This window comes from Pituophis catenifer, unplaced genomic scaffold (assembly GCF_029215685.1).
Source record: "Pituophis catenifer annectens isolate HBS135680 unplaced genomic scaffold, rPitCat1.0.hap2 SCAF_2, whole genome shotgun sequence".
In the NCBI taxonomy this organism is placed as follows: Eukaryota; Metazoa; Chordata; class Lepidosauria; order Squamata; family Colubridae; genus Pituophis; species Pituophis catenifer.
The window spans coordinates 12,504,469-12,524,706 of NW_027256882.1; the positions used below are offsets into that span (position 1 = coordinate 12,504,469).

The following is a 20,238-nucleotide window of genomic DNA, read 5'->3' on the forward strand; positions in this document are numbered from 1 at the left end:
GGTCGAAGAAATAAAAGCTCTCTTCCAAAATACGATCTTCACTGGCTTTCCTGATTCAGGGGCCAGAGAAGGCTTCACATCTGAAGGGGAAGGGGAATAAACGCAGCCCCTGCCTGCCTTAAAAATCTTCCCATGCTCTCTTTTTCTCCATAACCATTTATCAACCAGCCTTTCTGATGAGAAGATGCAATGCAGGATGACTCTGTTGCCTGACTTCATCATCAAAACATGTTTTTGATGTGCTTGTTGACCAATTTACTCAATAATTCTAGAAAGGTCTCTGGAGACTTAATAGAAAGACAACAAATAAAACTCAATGATTAGGATAATTGTAAGGAATGGAAAATCCCCTCTAGAAACTTTGAATTATTCAGCCGGAAGGTGCCCAAAGGGAGAACTCGCAGATGTGATTTCAAACATGAAAAATGGCACAGTGGAGAATTTGACCCCAAACTTTTGAATCTTATCAGTCTTACAACAATGCAAAATTATGTCCTGTCCATGTTCTTCTATACAGCTGTACAATTGAAAAAGAAAGATTCAAGAGTTCAGGTAGTCCTCGACTTACGACCACTATTGAACCCAAAATTTGAGGCATTTGTTAAGTGAGTTTTGCCCCATTTTATGACCGTACTTGCCACAGTTGTTAAGTGAATCACGGCAGTTAAATTAGTAACAGTTAAGTTAATAACACAGTTGTGGAGTGAATCTGGCTTCCCCATTGACTTTACAATGAAGTTACAAAAGGTGATCACATTATCTCGGGATATGGCATCCATCATAAATATGAGTCAGTTGTCAACCAGAAGAGCTGAGGTGGCGCAGTGGTTTGTGTGCAGTACTGCAGGCTACTTCTGCTGACTGCTAGCTGCAGTTCGGCAGTTCAAATCTCACCAGGCTCAAGGTTGACTCAGCCTTCCATCCTTCCGAGGAGGATAAAATGAGGACCCAGATTGTTGGGGGCCAGAGGCTGACTCTGTAAACTGCTTAGAGAGGGCTGTAAAGCACTGTGAAGCAGTATATAAGTCTAAGTGTTATTGCTATCTGAATTTTGATCACGTGACCATGGGGATGTTGCAATGATTATATTTCCAGTACCATTGTAACTTCAAGCAGTCATTAAATGAACTGTTGTAAGTCAAGGATACCCGTAATCCATTTAACTGGTTTTAACTGCCAAGAAATAAGGTGTTTGTGAGATTGAAACTTAAAAATTGAAAAAGAAGAACTCCTGTCCTTTATCAGTGAATTCATCAAGGCTGAATGTCAGGGTTCCAAGTAACACCCCCAACGAAAGAAAAGTCCAAGGCTAGAAGTTCCTCAAAGTTGCATTTTATTAGAGATGTCATATTGGGACATCTGGGAAAACCTGAATCTGAAAGCTTCCAGGTTTTCCGCACCCAGAAGAAAGTCCAAATCCCTTCCACTGCACCCACATGTCCATCACATGGTCCAATCAATGCACTGTTCCAACTGGAGATGCCTCCCAGTCATGCCACTCCAGGTGCAGGCCAAATGTTCTTGACTCTCAAAGTAAGGAACATTACCTTACTTTGCACTAAATGTGGCAGCCCTGAAGATCCAAAGAAAAAGAGGGCCTCCAGGCAGGGGTGAAATATAAAATTTTTTGCTACCGGTTCTGTGGGTGTGGCTTAATTAGTGGGCAGGGCTTGGTGGTAAGGTGACTGGGTGGGCGTGGCCAAGTCAATGTCACTTCTTTGCCCTTTTTTAACCTACAAAACACAAAACAACACAACTGGCTCACCCACAATGTAAAAGCAGCTGTGCTAGACCCAAAATGGCCCCTGCAACAAGCAGGAACCTCACACAGCCACAAAAAGCCCAAAAAACCAACTTTCACACTTTACACACACAAAAATTCCACATACAGCTTTGTGAGATTTTGTGTGTTTGTGTAGTTAGAGTGGAACACTACAGAAACACACTAAATCTCAGAAAGCTGCACAAATTTTATTTTATTTTTATTTTTATATAAAAGCAGCTAAATTTAAAACTTCCTAACCTTTAAATGGCTAGGTCTAAAAAAAGAACAACTAAAAAAATCCCCAATTAACTATTTTTTTAAAGCTCCCAAAGGGGGGAAAAACTTACCCAGTAGAACAGAGGTCTCCAACCTTAGCAACTTTAAGACTTGTGGACTTCAACTCCCAGAATTCCTCAGCCAGCTTTGCTGGGAGTTGAAGTCCACAAGTCTAGGCAGGCAGGCAGAAAGAGCTGCTCACCGATGAGCTTGATTGCAGGCAGGGAGATTCAGTTGCTTGCTGATGCATCGTTTGTGATCATCATGCGATCAGCAGCTAAGGTAGGCAAGCTGGAGGCGGGGGGGGGGGGGGAGAAAAAAAGAAACTTTTTTTCTTTTACATGGCTCTGGCGATCCAAGCTGAGTTGCCTGATTAGCAGGCAACTCAGCTGGGATGTCAGAGCTTGGCTGGTCAGAGCCATTTAAAAGGAAAAAAAGGCTCTGATGATCACGGGGCTCAGCTGGGCAGAGGGGCGGGGGCAGGGATTTTTGCTACCAGTTCTCCGAACTGCCCGCCACCATCGCTACCTACTCGCCCGAGCCGGTCCGAACCGGGAGCATTTCACCCCTGCCTCCAGGGCAGACCCGAGTCTCTTTGAGTTGTGTGAACTTTTTTGCTATTGCTATTTTGCCAGCTTATGAAACTGGAGGATGGTCTCCTCTTTTTTCAAATAAAATAAAACCTGTACCATCCCTCTGCTTGTTGTTCTTAATTATTTGAGATTTTCCTATGACCTCTGTTGCCTTCTAATAAATCTCAGAGCTTTCTCTTCTCATCTATAATCTCTGTAGATTATGATTTTTTTAAAAAAATCTCATTGTTGGCCTCAGATAGTCCAAGGACAATTCATAAATTGCTCCATAAAGCAACAATACATACCCTGTTCTTGGTTAGAAGAAAAAAATCACTGCTCTTTGTGAAGCTAGAAGAAACCTTGATTGTATATTTCTTCAATTAATAAATTAAATTAATTTAAATTATTAAATTTATATTTAATAAATTAAATATAATGCCTACAATAACCATTTGAAAGATGAGTGATCTCCTAAATTAAAGAAATGTATGGACTGAGATGTAGAGACACACAATAATTCTAAGCACTCAGCAGGAAAAATACATGGAGAAACTCATTATTTCTTTACTTTTAGTCAGATAAGGTTATGTTTCACTTGGATTTACCCAACAACTTTGTTAAGAAGTAATTTATAATAGCTACTGTTTTATTTTAACATCAAATGTTCTTTTGTATTCAGATTTGGCTTCAGAATGATAATATAGCACTTGGGGATGAAGATGCAGCCTAGCAGGCCAGCACTGGAAGCCAAGATGGAGAAGATCTGCACGGCCACCATGTACTTCCCCTTGGTGCTCAGGTAGGTAGGCACGAAGGATACCCAAACACTGCAGAAGACCAGCATGCTGAAGGTGATCAGCTTGGCTTCATTGAAAGCCCCTGGGAGGTTCCTGGCTAGGAAAGCCACCATGAAGCAGACAGCAGCCAAGAAGCCCATGTAGCTAAGAGCAACATAAAACATAGTAGCAGAGCCTTCATTACATTGCAGGATGATCTCTCCAGGTTGAGAGTGCAGGTCAGAGTCAGGGAATGGGGGAGAAGTGGCCAACCAGCTGATGCAAATGAAAACTTGGACACTGGAACAACAAAGAACGATGGAGTTGGCCAAGCTCTTTCCTAGCCATTTTTTCAGTTTATTCCCTGGTTTAGTGGCCAAAAAGGCCACTACTACTGTGATTGTCTTTGCTAGGACAGAAGAGATGGCAGTTGAGAAGATGATGCTGAAGACCATTTGTTGCAGGAGACAAGTTGGTTTGGTTGGCTGACCGATGAAGAGGAAGGGGGTCAAGAAGGAAAGCAGGAGTGAGATCAGGAGGATGAAGGAAAGGTCCTGGTTGTTTGCTTTGACAATTGGAGTGTCTAAGAATTTAATGAAGATTCCCAAAACAAAACCCGTGATTAGTGACAAGAAGAGGGCAATGGTTGCTAGGACAATTCCCAAAAAGCCTTTATAAGATAAGAAGGTTATAACCTTGGAGATGCAGCGATCTTGGTTTATGTTTGGATGATGACCTTCTGGACATTTGGTGCAAGTTTCCGCATCTATAAGGAACATCCATAACATAAAGAAAGAAAATAAAGATTGTTATAGGTGTATGAAATGCATTGTTTGGGTGAGAGGTGATGTTGAGAGACTGGAAAGTGATAATACGAATTAATGTATTTGGATAATGTATTTCCTTAAAAATTAAGGAAGCAAAAAAAGTTTTGGATGGTGATGGCCAATGATTCTGGAAAGGGAAGGGAATGGAGATGCACTTCCTCTCTTCTCCATATCCTTAGAAGGGATCTTTCTCTTTCGAAGTGGAAAGAGATTTTTGGAAAGCATATGGCGAAGGTACAATTAATCAGGAGACTACAGTATTAGTAAAGGTAAAGGTAAAGGTTCCCCTTGCATATATGTGCTAGTCGTTCCCCACTCTAGGGGGCAGTGCTCATCTCTGTTTCAAAGCCGAAGAACCAGCATTGTCCGAAGACATGTCCATGGTTATGTGGCCGGCATGATTAAATGCCAAAAGTGCACGGAATGCTGGTACCTTCCCACCAAAGGTGGTCCCTATTTTTCTACTTGCATTTTTTACATGCTTTCGAACTGGTAGGTTGGCAGAAGCTGGGACAAGTAATGGGATTATTGTTATTAGTAGTATATAATATATTATATATATATTTATCTTTCTCTTTTGAATCTTTCTCTTTTGAAGTGGAAAGCGATTTTCGGAAAGCATATGTTGAAGGTACAATTAATCAGGAGACTATAGTATTAGTACAAAGTAATTATTTGACTGTTGAAGAGTGCTAGTCCATATAGTTTGCACTCATGCGCTATCCAGGGTGCACCACAGGAGGCAGACTAACTCTGCACCAGAAGAACAAGTGGCATCATCCAAGGCCTCCTCTCATCACTGATGTTATCGCGCAGTTGGGTGTCGTATCTGGGAAGGTCCAGCACCAGCAGAGATCTGACCATCTGTATGAAACACTGCCATGTTTCTCACCAAAGTGGTACCTATTGATCTACTCACATGTAGCAAACTTTTGAACTGCTAGGTGGGCAGAAGCTGAGGCAAATGACAGGAGCTCTCTCTGCCACATGATGCTAGGACTTGAACCACCAGAGCAAAGATTATCTCCAGAATCTTTAAGTCACTGAGCAACCCCACCTCTTTTACTGAGTAAAAAGAGGGCTTAGATCAGGGGTCAGCAACTTGTGGCTCTGGAGCCGCATGTGGCTCTCTCACCCCTCTGCTGCGGCTCCCTGTCATTCAAAATATGCATCACAACCACCAATGTGTGACAATTTATGGAGCTTTTCAACCCCAAGTAAGCTAACTATGGATAAATCCAAGAAAAGAAAAGTTTCAGAAGAAAACAGAATGTTTAATTCAACTACATATGCTAGTTTTGTGGCCGCTCAAGAAATAGTCAGGCACGGGAAGGGTTTTGTGGCTCCCAGTGTTTTCTTTTCTGTGGGAAATGGGTCCAAGTGGCTCTTTGAGTGTTTAAGGTTGCAGACCCCTGGCTTAGATCCTGTCAGGATCAAACTCCTGGCACTGGGCAGAGTTAGCCTGCAATACTGCATTCTAACCACTGTGCTACCTTTTCTTATAATCCCAGGCCCTCTTTGTCCCATGATATTTTTATATACTGCCCAAGTTTAACATCCAGTGCCATCTCTTCCTTTTTAGTCTCCAATATTGTGAAATAAATTCTTCATATTCTTTTTAAAATATTGACAAGAAAAGAGCCAAGTTAAGAATTCCCTTTGTACAGCTTTTCCATGGAGAATGTTGGTGGATGGCTTTCCTCAAGATTTGCCTGTTTTCTCTAGTGTCACCCACCTTCCTTGGTTGAGATGGTTCCTTCTGCACATGGAAAACAGTTGTAGCAGCAAATGGGTTCTCCTTCTTGAGCCACCTTCACAAATCCAGGACGACAGCTTTCTACACACCTGGAAGGAGGCAATGGCTAAGCAGAGAAAAGAAGGACATCCAAGAAATGAATTTACTTCAATAGAGAGAGAGAGAGCAAAGTAAGGAATGAACAATGATCTTTTGTTTAAGGTTTAGCTTTTTTTAACTTGAAGCCTATCCAAAACTGCTCACTGATTCAGCTATATATTGCTTATCGGGGTATCTTCTCCTCTGAAATTTCACACTATGCTTTCTAGATCAGAGGTGGGTTTCAGCAGGTTCTGACCAGTTCTGGAGAACCAGTAGCGGAAATTTTGAGTAGTCTGGAGAACCGGTAAATACCACCTCTGACTGACCCCGTCCCCATCTATTCTCTGCCTCCTGAGTCACAGCTGATTGGGAGGAAATGGGGATTTTGCAATAACCTTCCCCTGGATTGGGGAGGGAATGGAAATTTAACAGTATCCTTCCCCTGCCACGCCCACCAAGCCACGCCCACCAAGCCATACCATGCCCACCAAGCCACACCCACAGAACTGGTAGTAAAAATTTTTGAAACCCACCACTATTCTAGATTTAGGTTTTATATTAATGTCCCAAAGATGTATTTCTAAAACACAATTGGACTTTCTTGGGTTTTTTTCTTTTTTCTTTTCTTCTTTTTTTTATTGAAAAAGTTTTACAAATATCAATTTTTCCCCATTTCCCCCCCATCCCTCCCTAACCCCCCCAAACCCTCCCCTCTTCCCATGACTTCCCCAAGGTGAAATCCATCCATCCACATTATATTATATCATACTTTACCACCCCTCTATTCTCCCCCCTGTGCACTATACATTTCTACATAACAATAAGCTATTTTGCCCCCTATAAACTATACATTTCTACACAACATTCAGCTAAAAGCTATCTGATACTTCCTAGTTTGATATTTATTCTGCACATAATCTATCCATTTCTTCCACTCCCATGCATAAGTCTCCTGAGTCCGGTCTTTTAAATATGCTGATATCTTCGCCATTTCTGCAAAACTGGCCATCTTCAAAGTCCATTCTTGAATTGTAGGCATATCATCCCTTTTCCAATATTGACCAATCAATAACCTAGCTGCTGTCACCATATACAATATCAATTTTGTTTCACCCACTGAAAAGCCCTTAACTATACCCAATAAAAACAATTGAGGAGAAAATTGAATTTTTTTCTTCAAGACATTTTGCATAACCCACCAAATTTTTATCCAAAAAGCCTTTGCTTTCTTGCATGTCCACCATATATGATAATATGTAGCATCTAAGCAATCACATCTCCAACATTTCGGTTGAACATTAGGATACATGCACAACAATTTCTTAGGATCTAAATGCCACCTATAAAACATTTTATAAAACTCTTCCCTCAAATTCTGCGACTGTGTGAATTTAACATTCTGAACCCATATTTTTTCCCAAGGTTTTTTTCTTGAAGATGTTTTGATTTTCATCCAAGAATCTTCTTTAGTTCTGAAGCTTCTCGGATGAGAATAGAAATGTTTTCAAGGAAAAAAACCCAAGAAAGTCCAGTTGACTTGTGCAAAAGCACTTTTGGGACAACGATGACCTGTATGTTTGAGAATCTCCATAGACATTCTACATTAGGCTAGTCTAAAGAAAAGAAGGACTGGGGGAAATTATAGCAATATTCCAGTATTTGAGAGATTGCCACAAAGAAGAGTGGGTCATCGTATTTTCCAAAGAACCAGAGGGCAGGGCAAGAAACAATGGATGGAAACTAATCAAGGAGAGAATCAACGTGGAACTAAGGAGAAGCATTTTTAGAAGTGACTGGACAGACGCTTATCTGAAAAGTTATAGGGGAGTGATGGTTAACCTTTTCGGCACCGAGTGCCGAAACTGGAGTGCGCGTGCCAGAGTGCCAGAACGTGGAAGAGAGCAGTTGGCCGGTAAGCATGTGCACCGTCGCCAGCTGCTCTTCTGGGTTCCATCACGCGCATGCGCACCGGACAGCTGGTCTGGCATGCAAGCACACTGGCCAGCTGTTGTCTTCTGGGTTCTTCACACAAAGAGAGTAGCTGGCCGGTGTGCATGAATGCCGGACCAGCTGTCCGGTGCGCATGTGCGTGACGGAACCCAGAAGACCAGCTGGTGACAGCACATGTGCCCACAGAGAGGACTCTGCATGCCACCTGTGGCACATGTGCCATAGGTTTGACATCACGGTTATAGGGTCTCCTGCTCGAGCAGGGGTTCAGACTAGAAGACCTCCAAGATCTCTTCCGGCTCTATTCTGATTGATTCTGATTGATTCATGTTACATTATTCCACGGAAAGTTGGATGGAACACAGGTAGTCTTCAACTTACAACTGTCTATTGGGCAATAGTTTGAGGTTACAATGGGATTGAAAAAAGTGGCTTGCGACTTGTCTTCACACTTGCAGAATCCCCAAGGTCACACAATCAAAATTTGGGCACTTGGCCAGAAGCATGTATTTCAGAGGTTTGCTGCATCCTGGGCTCCTGTGAATACCATGTATGACTTTCCCAGCTGTCTACTGTCATGCAAAGTCAATGGGGAAAGCTGGATCTGCTTAACAACCACACTTAACCATACTTAAGGGGCCTGGTGGCTCAGCAGACTGATAGCATTGTGATTAACACCAGCTGTCTGCAATTACTGTAAGTTCGAATCTCACCAGGCTCAAGGTTGACTCAGCCTTCCATCCTTTCTAAGGTAGGTAAATTGAGGACCCAGATTGTGGGGGCAATAAGCTGACTTTGTATAAATATACAAAAGTATGAAGGCTATTGCTTAGCGCATTGTAAGCCGCCCTGAGTCTCCGGAGAAGGGCGGCATATAAATCAAATTAAAAACAAAAACAAAACAAAACAAAAAACTTAACAACTGCAGTGAATAATATATCAGTATCAAACAATATATTATTTACCTTCAAGATCTAAAGAGATAAAATTGACCGGCGTCCAATCTCCCCTTCCCAAATCTACTGTGTTTCCCCGAAATAAGACCCCGTCTTATATTTTTTTGAACCCCGAAATAAGCGCTTGGCCTTATTTTTGAGGAGGTCTTATTATTTTGGGGCGCGTGGAGCAAGATGGGGCTCCTCTTGCCATCTTACCTGATTTCCAGCTCTGTCTCCCTAACCCTAACCAGAGGAAATGGCAGGGACCGGTTGCACATGCATTTAAATATTTTTGGGGAGGGCTTATTTTTGGGAAGGGCTTAATTTGGGAGTGGGGCTTATTTTAGCATATGCGCTCAAAAGACTGATTGGCCCTATTAGCCGGGGAGGTCTTATTTTTGGGGAAACAGGGTATATTAACTATATTATTCAAGGCATTAGAAGGTATGAAATGAAAGCAATACTCACTTTGCTCAGTATTTCCATCCGTGCAATACTATTTTGATTAATTGTGAATTTATGCCTTTCTAGATGCCCCAATGTCATTCCAGTGATGGTTTTATTGGCGGAAATTACAGAGTTTATGATGTCTAAGTTAGCCGTCAGATCTCCTTTCTCATCCAAGTATACACCGTCCATGGAATTATTATAAAACTGGGGCTTCTGGAGGAAGGAGTGAAACTGGGATGGAAAAGAGAAAACAAGGTTTAGAAAGTAAGTCAAAATTTCTTCCATCTGTGTGTAAGGGCCTGCCTCTCCTCTCTGTTCTTGAAACAATTCGCATTTCAAAAGGAACCTTTTATTGAAAGAAAGGGATAGCAGGACAAAGGAAACAGGATCTGAAAATTCCTGCACAATTCAGTTAGGATAAATCAATTAGAAACCCCTCCCCTCAGTCCAATGTTGAATAAGCCAATCCACAGGTTGAGAAGGTGATAACAAGCTGTTCCCAGGCATCTCTTGCTGGAGGCTTCGGAAACGAGACAAAACAGATGGCCCTCCCCCCTTACATTCCCAAGAAGGTAAATCAAAGTACAGAATAAATAGGCACTAGGAAAAAGGCTGTAAATTAAAGAATGCACCCAGGCCTCCTCCCCACCAGAATGGTAACATCCTGATAGGGATCTATGGGACCCTGACACGGTGTTGTAGCCATCTCTTCGCTGCTTCAGTTTGCACTTCTGTACTTCATATATTTTTTGAAGGAAGTTGAACATCAGTTGCACTGAGGAATTTCCTCTTTTAAGTGATTGAACCCTGTTTTCCTGAAAATAAGACACCCCCTGATAATAAGCCCAATATGGCTTTTGAACGCATGAGCTAAAATAAGCCCCCCCCGAAATAAGCCCTCCCTGAAAATATTTAAATGCATGCACAGCTGGTCCCCACCATTTATTCTGATTAGGGTTAGGGAGACAGAGCTGAAAATCAGGTAAGATTGCAAGAGGAGCACCGTCTTGCTCAACGAGCCCCAAAATAATAAGACCTCCCTGAGAATAAGGCCAAGCGCTTATTTCGGGGTTCAAAAAAATATAAGACAGGGTCTTATTTTTGGGAAAACAAGGTAGTTTGGCTTTTATTCAAGAAGGTTTTGGAGAAGAGAGAATGACTCCACATGGCCTGGTTCCGAATGGGCCATGACCCGGTACTGGCTGTGGCCCAGGGGTTGGGGACCCGAGGTATAGGATCTCCTGCTTGAGCAGGGGATTGGCTTAGAAGATCTCCAAAGTTCTTTCCAACTCTGTTATTTTCAGAGGTGGTATTCAGCCGGTTCAGACCAGTTCAAGTGAACTGGTAGCGAAGATTCTGGGTGGGCCTGCCCAACTGCCTTGGCTCTATGCCGTCCTATTTAAACGTGTTTTGGAGGCCAGGCGCATGTGCAGAAGGTGTGTGTGGGTGTGAAGTGAGCGTGTGCATGGGCAGCGAACCGATGGTAACAAAATATGAAACCCATCACTACTTATTTTGTTATTCTGCCAATCTCTCCTTTACCACTGAGAGTCTTCCTTCCACGAAGGAACCAGTCTGACTCTACTTAGAGACGTTGGTATGGTGCTGATGCTTTCTCAGACCCTTCCTCATTGGTGGTTTCTAATCAGACTTAGAGTAAGAGAACTGATTGCAGCCAAGGATAGAGACAGACTCTGGTCCAATGGAGAGGAGCAGAATTTTGGACTTCCTAGCAGAAATGTGCACTGTATTCCAGAGGTGTCAAACTCAAGGCCTGCGGCCAGATCCAGCCCACGGGGTACTTAGATCTGGCCCACAGGGCCACCCTGGAAACAGTGAAGGATGGGCCCACAATGCCTCTGCCAGCGAAAATGGAGCTCTGTTTTCGCTGGCAGAGGGTTGCAGGAGGCCGCCGTGGCAAAAAACGGAGCTCGGGAGCCCATTTTCACTGGCAGAACACTCGGGTCACCACAGGCAACACAAGTGATGTCGAGCTGGCCACCCCTACCCCACCCACCTGCACCTCTCCTCCCGAGGTCAAATACAACCCTGATGGGGCCCACAATGAAATCGAGTTTGACACCCCTGCTGTACTCCATCGGTGGGAAGAGCTGTGAAGTGGACAGGACACAACTGTGCGACTATGCAAAGAGAAAAGTCAAAAAGGAAAGAGAGATGCAGTGGATTCTCAAGCAGCAGATATCGTTCTATGAAATGAAGAACAGATGACCTGGTAGGTAGGGAAGATAACATATTCTCATAATAGATTCATTTTTGTCTTTAGAATAAATTATTTTTTTTTTTAAAAAAATAGCTGTGTATCATGGAGAAGAAATACCTGCCAAGGGTTTAGGCTTTGAACCTCCAACCATTTGCCAACTTTTTTCACTGCTCTCCTAGATTGGGATAAATTGGCCGAATTCAAGGCCCGTGCCACAGCCCAGATCGTCTTATAAATGAAATAGCTGTCTAGAGCCAGGATCTGTTCTGTCTTCTCTCGGGGCAGAGGCTTCAGGTCTTCTCTCTCTCTGCATCGTCTCCAAACTTTCACCGATGATGCGGCCTTTGCATATGAACATTGGAAGGTTTCCTCTAGAAACTGATCCATGAAAGAATACAAGAGCTTAAATCCAAAATAGTTTGCCACTTTCTTGGTTTTCATGAGAAAGGAAAAAACGGCATGGATGTTGGGCAGAGAAGAGATAGAAACCTTCAAACCTAAAGTGAAGTCCCAGCGAGCTGTTGTGATCCAAATTTTTCCTACAATGGGCTTCTGAAAGGCGGTGAGCACTTTTTCTATAACCGCTATGCCTTCTAGGAAAGAACTTGTCTCTGCATGATAAACGAAGACATTGACTTGTTTCCACTTCTTGTATTGACCAAACTTTACCTTCATATTACTGGCAGTAACCGTGAACCTTTGTGATATAACTGCACAAATGCCTTTCTTTGTCAGCATAGAAATCAACATATTCATGAACCTCTGGCCATTGCTAGTGTCTGGAGCAACCAAACCAACCAGCGACCAATTGAAATGGAGGAGAAGTTTGATAATTCCTGGATACTGGACTCCTTCAATGGGGACCATTGGATAGAAAAAAGGAAACTGAGTCTTGTCACTCAGAATGTGTGCAGCAAATGTGTAACTGATCTGAAAAAGAGAGAAAACAAGTAGACTATAATTTGATATCCATAAAAGATCGAATATGAAGATGCTTCTCCATATGAAGACCACTTCTTGCAGTGAAGATCCTTGGATGGGGACTTTTCTGCTGCTTTGGCTTATACATTGCTCCTCACTGCTCTTTGAATCCAGCACTTTGCTATCACAAAGAACCAATAGGGTCAATCAATCAATCAATCAATCAATCAATTTCTTGTTTGTACCACTGGTCCTAAAAGCTTAGAAACTTTTGATGGAACATTGTCTTTGTTTAGCAGCAGTCTCTGCAAAGCTTACTAATTTCCACAGCATTATCTCCTTGTCTAAATTCATTACTAGAATAACAGAGTTGGAAGGAACCTTGAGGGTTGTCCTAATTCAATCCCCTAATCAAACAGGAAACCCTATACTATTTCAGGCAAATGGTTGTCCAATATCTTCTTGAAAACCTTCAGTGTTGGAGCACCCACAACTTCTGGAGGCAGGTCATTCCACTGATTACTGTATTTTTTGGTGTATAAGACCAGGATGGATTTGATTTAAATCGAGTTGATTTAAATCACAATTTAAATCATGATTTAAATCACTAGTAAAAAGGCTTGATTTAAATCAACTCAATTTAAATCATAATTTTTAAAGAGCAACTGTCATCTCTGCTACTCCTTTGACCCACTGTTGACTCACCGATAGTCCCAGTGTTGCAGAATATACAGCCTCGTGCTACATAACTAAGCTCCATTTCATGCTGAATAAACTAAATTATTTCTGTATCTTTTTTTTTATTGAAAAAGTTTTTCAAATACAAATTTTTCCCCCTTTTCCCCCCCCCTCCTCCCTAACCCCCCCTCCCCCTCCCCTCCCCCTGTGGCTTCTTCAAAATAAAACCCAAATTCATAACAGATTGTATAATACTTTACCATCCCCTTGCTCCATCCCCCATATGCTGACCCTTTCTTTCTACTATTATTATATCCCCCTTATACTATACATTTCAAAATAACATTCTACTATAACATTATATAATAACTCCTAATTTAGCATAATAATATTATTATATCTCCCAGTTTAGCAATTTCTACTCATAATCTACCCTTTTTCTCCCCCCCATACATATATCTCTTAAATCAAACCTTTTATGTATATTAATATAGGATTTCAAAGCAACCTTCCACTATAAAAATATTTCTGTATCTTAAATAGAAAACTATCTTACGATAGATTTTTACCCCAAAAGTTTTTTATTAAAATAAATTCGATAAAAATCAAAAAAATCCGATTTAAATAAAAAAAAATCAGATTTTTTTGATTTTTTTAAAAAAATCATTGATTTTTGTCCACCCTGTATAAGACGCACCTTAGTTTTTGGGGAGGAAAATAAGAAAAAAGCTGTTTGGCAGGTGGATCGGCCTCCCGGAATATATTATTATTATTATTATTATTATTATTATTATTATTATTATTATTATTATTATTATTTATTTATTTATTTATTGGATTTATATGCCGCCCTCTCTCCAGAGGACTTAGGGCGGCTCACATCAAATGAAACAATCCCAATAAATACAATTTAAAACATACTAAAAATAGACTAAAAACCAATTTAAAACAGTAGACCCCATCAGTCCTGGCTAGGGCGTTTAAACAGCCAGGTCTTAAGCTCACGGCGGAAGGTACGAAGGTTGGGGGCCAGTCGAAGACCCACAGGAAGTTGATTCCAAAGGGTGGGCGCAGCCACAGAGAAGGCTCTACCCCTGGGGGTCGCCAGCCGACATTGTCTAGCCGACGGCACCCTGAGTAGGCCCTCTCTGTGGGAATGCACCGGGCGATGGGAAGTCGATGCTGGTTGCAGGTGGTCCGACAAATATCCTGGGCCTAAGCCATGAACGGCGTTATAGGTTAACACCAGCACCTTGAATCTCAAGGAATACCCCCAATCAGCTGTTCCCAGAGGTGAATTTTAGCAATATTTTAGGTTCCTTGGTTGTGAGCTCTGTGCCTTGCTTTTTTTTTTTTGCTTTTTTTTCTGCCTCTGAAAGTTCTGAAACTCTGTTTCAGAAAAAACTTTTTTTCCTGCCTCTGAAAGCCTCAGAAAAAGAGCTTCAGAAAAAAAAGCCTCTGAAGCTCTGTTCAGGGGCTTCTTTTCTGAAGCTCTGTTTGGGGGCTTCTTTTCTGAAGCTTCATTGCTGATGCTTTTTTCAGCCTCTGAAAGCCTCAGAAAAAGAGCTTCAGAAAAAAAAGCCTCTGAGGCTCTGTTCGGGGGCTTCTTTTCTGAAGCTCTGTTTGGGGGCTTCTTTTCTGAAGCTCTGTTTGGGGGCTTCTTTTCTGAAGCTTCATTGCTGATGCTTTTTTCAGCCTCTGAAAGCCTCAGAAAAAGAGCTTCAGAAAAAAAAGCCTCTGAGGCTCTGTTCAGGGGCTTCTTTTCTGAAGCTCTGTTTGGGGGCTTCTTTTCTGAAGCTTCATTTCTGATGCTTTTTTCAGCTTCTGAAAGCCTCAGAAAAAGAGCTTCAGAAAAAAAAGCCTCTGAGGCTCTGTTCGGGGGCTTCTTTTCTGAAGCTTCATTTCTGATGTTTTTTTTCAGCTTCTGAAACCTCCGTTTGAGAAGCTGGGCAGGGCTACATTCAGGGTATAAGACGCACCCAGATTTTCACCCTCTTTTTGGGTGGAAAAAGGTGAGTCTTATACTCCGAAAAATACGGTAATTGTTTGAACTATCAGGGAATTTCTCCTTAGTTCCAGGTGCTCCTCTCTTTAATTAGTTTCTATCCATTGCTTCTTGTCCTGCCTTCTGGTACATTAAGAGCCTTGGTAGTACAGGGGTTTAAGGCACCCTGTTATTAAGCTGGTTATTAAGACCAGCTGCCTGCAATTACTGCAGGTTCGAATCTCGCCAAGGCTCAAGGTTGACTCAGCCTTCCATCCTTTCTAAGGTAGGTAAATTGAGGACCCAGTTGTGGGGGCAATAAGCTGACTTTGTATAAATATACAAAAAGGATGAAGGCTATTGCTGAGCACATTGTAAGCCGCCCTGAGTCTTCGGAGAAGGGCGGCATATAAATCAAAATAATAATAAAAAAGATATTCAATTTTGCACGAATCAGGCCAATATGATTTTCTTAACAAGAGCAGGTACAGAAATTTTCAACACGCTGAAGCACAAATAGAGCAATACAGTAAATAATGGGTAAAATCTTCTATCATTTCCTTGGAGCAAGGGGGGGAAGCCCATATTATATGGGATCTTGAGAAATCAGCCCTCTCTATAGTTTGCAGGAGCCCAATCTCCTAAGTGCCTCTTGAAGGACTGGCACTGAAGGACTGGCACTTAGCCCAATCTTGAAGGTCCTCTTGAAGGAATTTTATTTTGTGATAATTTAAATGTATTTCTTTGGGCACCCAAGGGTGACTCAGTCTGGCTAGGGACTACAATGGGAGAAAAAGCACAGCTTGATTTCAGAAGTTGTGGGTGCTGCATCACTGGAAGCTTTCAAAAGGAGATTGTTGTGGTTGTTAGTTGCGAAGTCGTGTCCGACCCATCGTGACCCCATGGACAACGTTCCTCCGGGCCTTCCTGTCTTCTACCAACCTCTGGAGTCCATTTAAGCTCCCGCTTACTGCTTCAGTGACTCCATCCAGCCACCTCATTCTCTGTCGTCCCCTTCTTCTTTTGCCCTCAATCTTTCCCAGCATTAGGCTCTTCTCCAGTGAGTCCTTCCTTCTCATCAGGTGGCCAAAGTATTTGAGTTTCATCTTCAAGATCTGGCCTTCTAAAGAGCAGTTAGGGTTGAACTCCTCTAGGACTGAGGAGTCTTCTCCAGCACCATAGTTCAAAACAAAAAGAGATTGGACAATCATTTGTCTGAAATGGTGTAGGGTCTCTTACTAAAGCAGGGGTTTGGACTAAAAGAACTCCAAGGTCCTTCCCACTCTATTATTCTATGGTCTATGATCTGGTTCATCCTTCCCTCCCTTTGAGCAACTAGAATTTTCGTCTTTAAAGCCTATCAAGACTGACAATTGTCTTCTCAGCAAAGACACACCTGTGGGATTTTGTAGGCATCCAGAAAGGTTGAAATTTGGATGGAGATATCAGTTTCTGCACCTTCAAGAACTGCCAATGGGGTTTTCTGCTTTCCACAGCTGTAATTGGGAACGTTGGCCTCCCCAGCTGAAAGCAGGTCCAGCAAAGCATCTGCAGTCATTCGTGTGTTGAAATATCCTTCATAAATATTATAACCCAATGTCAAATTAGGCAGGAGATGAGGATCCTGGTTGATCTCCTGAACAGCAAAAAGGTAGGAAAGCATTTTCCAGTATTTTGTGGATGCACTCCTACAAGTTTAAATATATCATAAATCAGTGAAAACAATGCTTTATTTAAAATTATTCACTACTATGCTTCTTTTTTCTTTCTTTCTTTCTTTCTTTCTTTCTTTCTTTCTTTCTTTCTTTCTTTCTTTCTTTCTTTCTTTCTTTCTTTCTTTCTTTCTTTCTTTCTTTCTTTTTGTATTTTTTACGTTTAATTCCAAGAAGGGCATTTTGTAAAAACAGTCAAAGGCAGCATTCTGAATAAACCGAAGCCAGTTAGGTCAGAGGTATTTAAGAGAAATGAAAGCATGTGTGTCTCGTTACAGTGTTCCAATTGCATACTATTACAACTTTAAGAGCATCTCGGCATCAACACAAAATATGATACAGGACCGTGTGAACACGGGGACCACAAGTTTTATTTTAAATCTTGTTACTAGTTTGCTGACAAAGAATGCTGCTGGTGTAAGGTCCTTTCAAGCTTTGGATATTGATCAACAAAATTCTTACAGGTTTTTGTGTTACATCAACAAGCTGAACTAGTTTGCCAACTAATCTCTATTTTAATATTTATATTAGAACAATACAACAATTAAAAAAAAGGTCAGTGCTTCTTGTGGCAGTGTTCAAGCCATGTCAAACTGAATATTTTCTAAAATGAATACTACTACGCTTCTTATTCAATTAAGAACAAAAGTTTCCATGCCTCGATTTACAACATATAACTGTTTTAACTGTTTGTCAAACTGTCAAACGTGGACGATGAAATAAACAGTAGTTTAAAATTATTCTCCAGGACAAATGAGGTTTTTATTTCACCACTCAAATATGTTAAACTGACTCAAGGTACATCATACCATTCTCATAATTAAAATTTTACACCCAGAGTTTTGTATACTTCTTCTTAGTTCTCCTTAGTTGCTTCTCTCCTGGGTTTGTTTCCATCTATTGTTTCTTGGTCTGGCTTCAGGTGCTTTGGAGAATAGGTTGGCTCCCTGTTCTTTGTTGTAGCCCCTTAGATATTGGGAGACTGTTATCATTTCACCCATAGTCCTCCTTTTCATTAACCTAAAGCAATTCCTGACTCCTCCTAGACAGCTGTTAACCTGGCATGTTTTTGTAAATGGGATTCAGAGACATCTGCAAGATGAATGAATGAATGAATGAACTCACTGTAACAGCATTGCCAAAAAGGCATTAAGAATTGTTAACCTAATCTTGCAAAGCTTTTTCTCCAGTAACATTGTACTGCTAACTAGGGCATACAAAACCTTTGCCAGACCAATTCTTGAATACAGCTCATCCGTGTGGAATCCACACTGTATATTGGACATTATCACGACTGAACGGGTCCAGAGGTATTTCACGAGAAGAGTACTCCACTCCTCTACTCACAATAGAATCCCTTATGCCACCAGGCTTGAAATTCTGGACTTGGACAATCTGAAACTGTGCTGCCTGCAGTCTGATCTAAGCATAGTACACAAAATTATCTGCTACAACATCTTAGCTGTCAATGACTTCTTCAGCTTCAACCACAAGAATACACGGGCAAACAATCAAATACAAACTCAAGGTAAACCGCTCCAAACTCGATTGCAGAAAATACGACTTCTGCATCGAAGTGGTCAACGTCTGGAATGCTCTACCTGACTCCATTGTTACATCCTCAAACACACACAGCTTCAACATTAAACTGTCTACCGTGGACCTCACCCCATTCCTAAGAGGTCTGTAAGGGGCGTGTATAAGTGCACCAGTATTTCTACCATCCCTGTCCTACTGTCCCCATTTACCTGTACTTACTTCCTTTGTTTATGTTTATGTTTATACCTATACCTGCTATCTTGTGCATGTTTGACAAATAAATAAATAAAAAATAAAAACCAACCAACCAACCATCTTATCTTGTAGTCCTTCGGACTATCAGATAATTTTATTAAGGAAAAAATATTGTGGGCTCCTCTAATCTATCATATAGGGAGAAAATGTGTAATTTTTGCATTCTTTGGTCCATGTTATCTTGAGTAGTCAAAATTCAACTTGAGGAAACCTTTGCATGTTGTGGAGGGACCAGGTAAAAGACGAGTTTCACCCTATGTCTCTTTATATGTGGTCTAGCTCTGCTTAGGTTACTTAAAACAAAAAAAGATTGTTAATTTACTCATTCAATCTCTACCTGGCCACTGCACTTGACTTTTGCAAAGGAGTCTCATCAGCTGCAGTGTATATCATGGATCCTGAAAGGTAAATTAAGGCAATAGAGTAGCAGGTCAAGGAATTATGCCTGGTCATTTAAGGCTGGAATTGCAGGATCCAATCTGAGTCGGTCACCAGGACCAGAGATTTAATCTTCCAAGCTTTTGGGCATGTGCCCATACAGAGAGAACCTCTCTCTTTCCAAAAATAAAGGCTGGAATTCTAGGACACTATCAGAAATGGAACTGCCATAGTTCAATGCATACAGATAGACTTACACGGAAATCCGAGTCAAAGGAACTGTGTTGAAGGTTAATGGTAGAAAGCGAGCCTTGGTTGCAGAGACTATGGCAGTGATGAAAAAGTCTCCTGGCTTGACATGATTTTGTGGGTCTGTTTCATCTTGCCCCAAAGTCAGGAAACATTTGGTTTCCCGCTTCCCATAGACTGTTGGGAGACACAACAGTAGCATAAATAGAAACAGCAGCAGCCTGTTTTGGTAGCCTGATCCAGCCTCCTGCATTGCAATGGCTTCTCTCAAGGAATGAGAAGAAAGGTAGAAGATACCAAGCCTGCTTTCAAGAAAGCAGCTTCAGACTTTTTTAAAAAAGAAATTCAAACAGAATCCACCCAATTCTTCACTTCTGAAGGGGACAAAAATAAACACAGCCCCTGCCCACCCTAACATCCTCTCCTGCCTCACTCTTTCTCTTCAGAAGTATTTATGCCTAAAGCATTTCTAACGTAGACACCTTCCAACTTTGCTTTGGAGTCTGACACTGACATCTAAAAGTCTCTTTGTGTTAAATTTTCTGAAAGAAATGTCTCTTGGGATTACAAGACAGGGAATAAATCACTATGATTTTGATAATTGCAGGGAAGAGAACTATCATTTCTCTGAATTCTGAATGACTGCATAGGCAGGTGCACAAAGGGAGAACACACAGATGTGGCTCTAAACTTTGAAGATGGGCCAATGAGTGAGGCAAGAGAAGAAGAGAAGGACAAATTTCTGTTGTAAAATGCTTTTATACTTGGGGTTTCGAACTGGCGGCCCATGGGCCGGATGTGTCATGTACAGTGTCAGGGTTCCAACAAATGCCCTAATTAAATCATGAGCCTTGAGCCAAGCTTCAAAAGAAATCCAGTTATTTATTAGGAGCTTCATGTCAGCACA

The 20,238-nt window shown here is 41.5% G+C and overlaps 1 protein-coding gene across 1 annotated transcript; it reads right to left on the reverse strand.

The window, feature by feature from the left end:
* Positions 1–3,262: 3,262 nt before the first annotated feature.
* On the reverse strand, positions 3,263–18,196 carry LOC139309851 (vomeronasal type-2 receptor 26-like). The gene is made up of 6 exons (XM_070934049.1): positions 18,129–18,196; positions 16,595–16,886; positions 11,733–12,545; positions 9,413–9,625; positions 5,955–6,081; positions 3,263–4,158 (listed from the first exon to the last, which is right to left on the reverse strand). The coding sequence occupies exons 1-6, from the start codon at positions 18,194–18,196 to the stop codon at positions 3,263–3,265; spliced, it is 2,409 nt and encodes an 802-aa protein (XP_070790150.1).
* Positions 18,197–20,238: the final 2,042 nt, after the last annotated feature.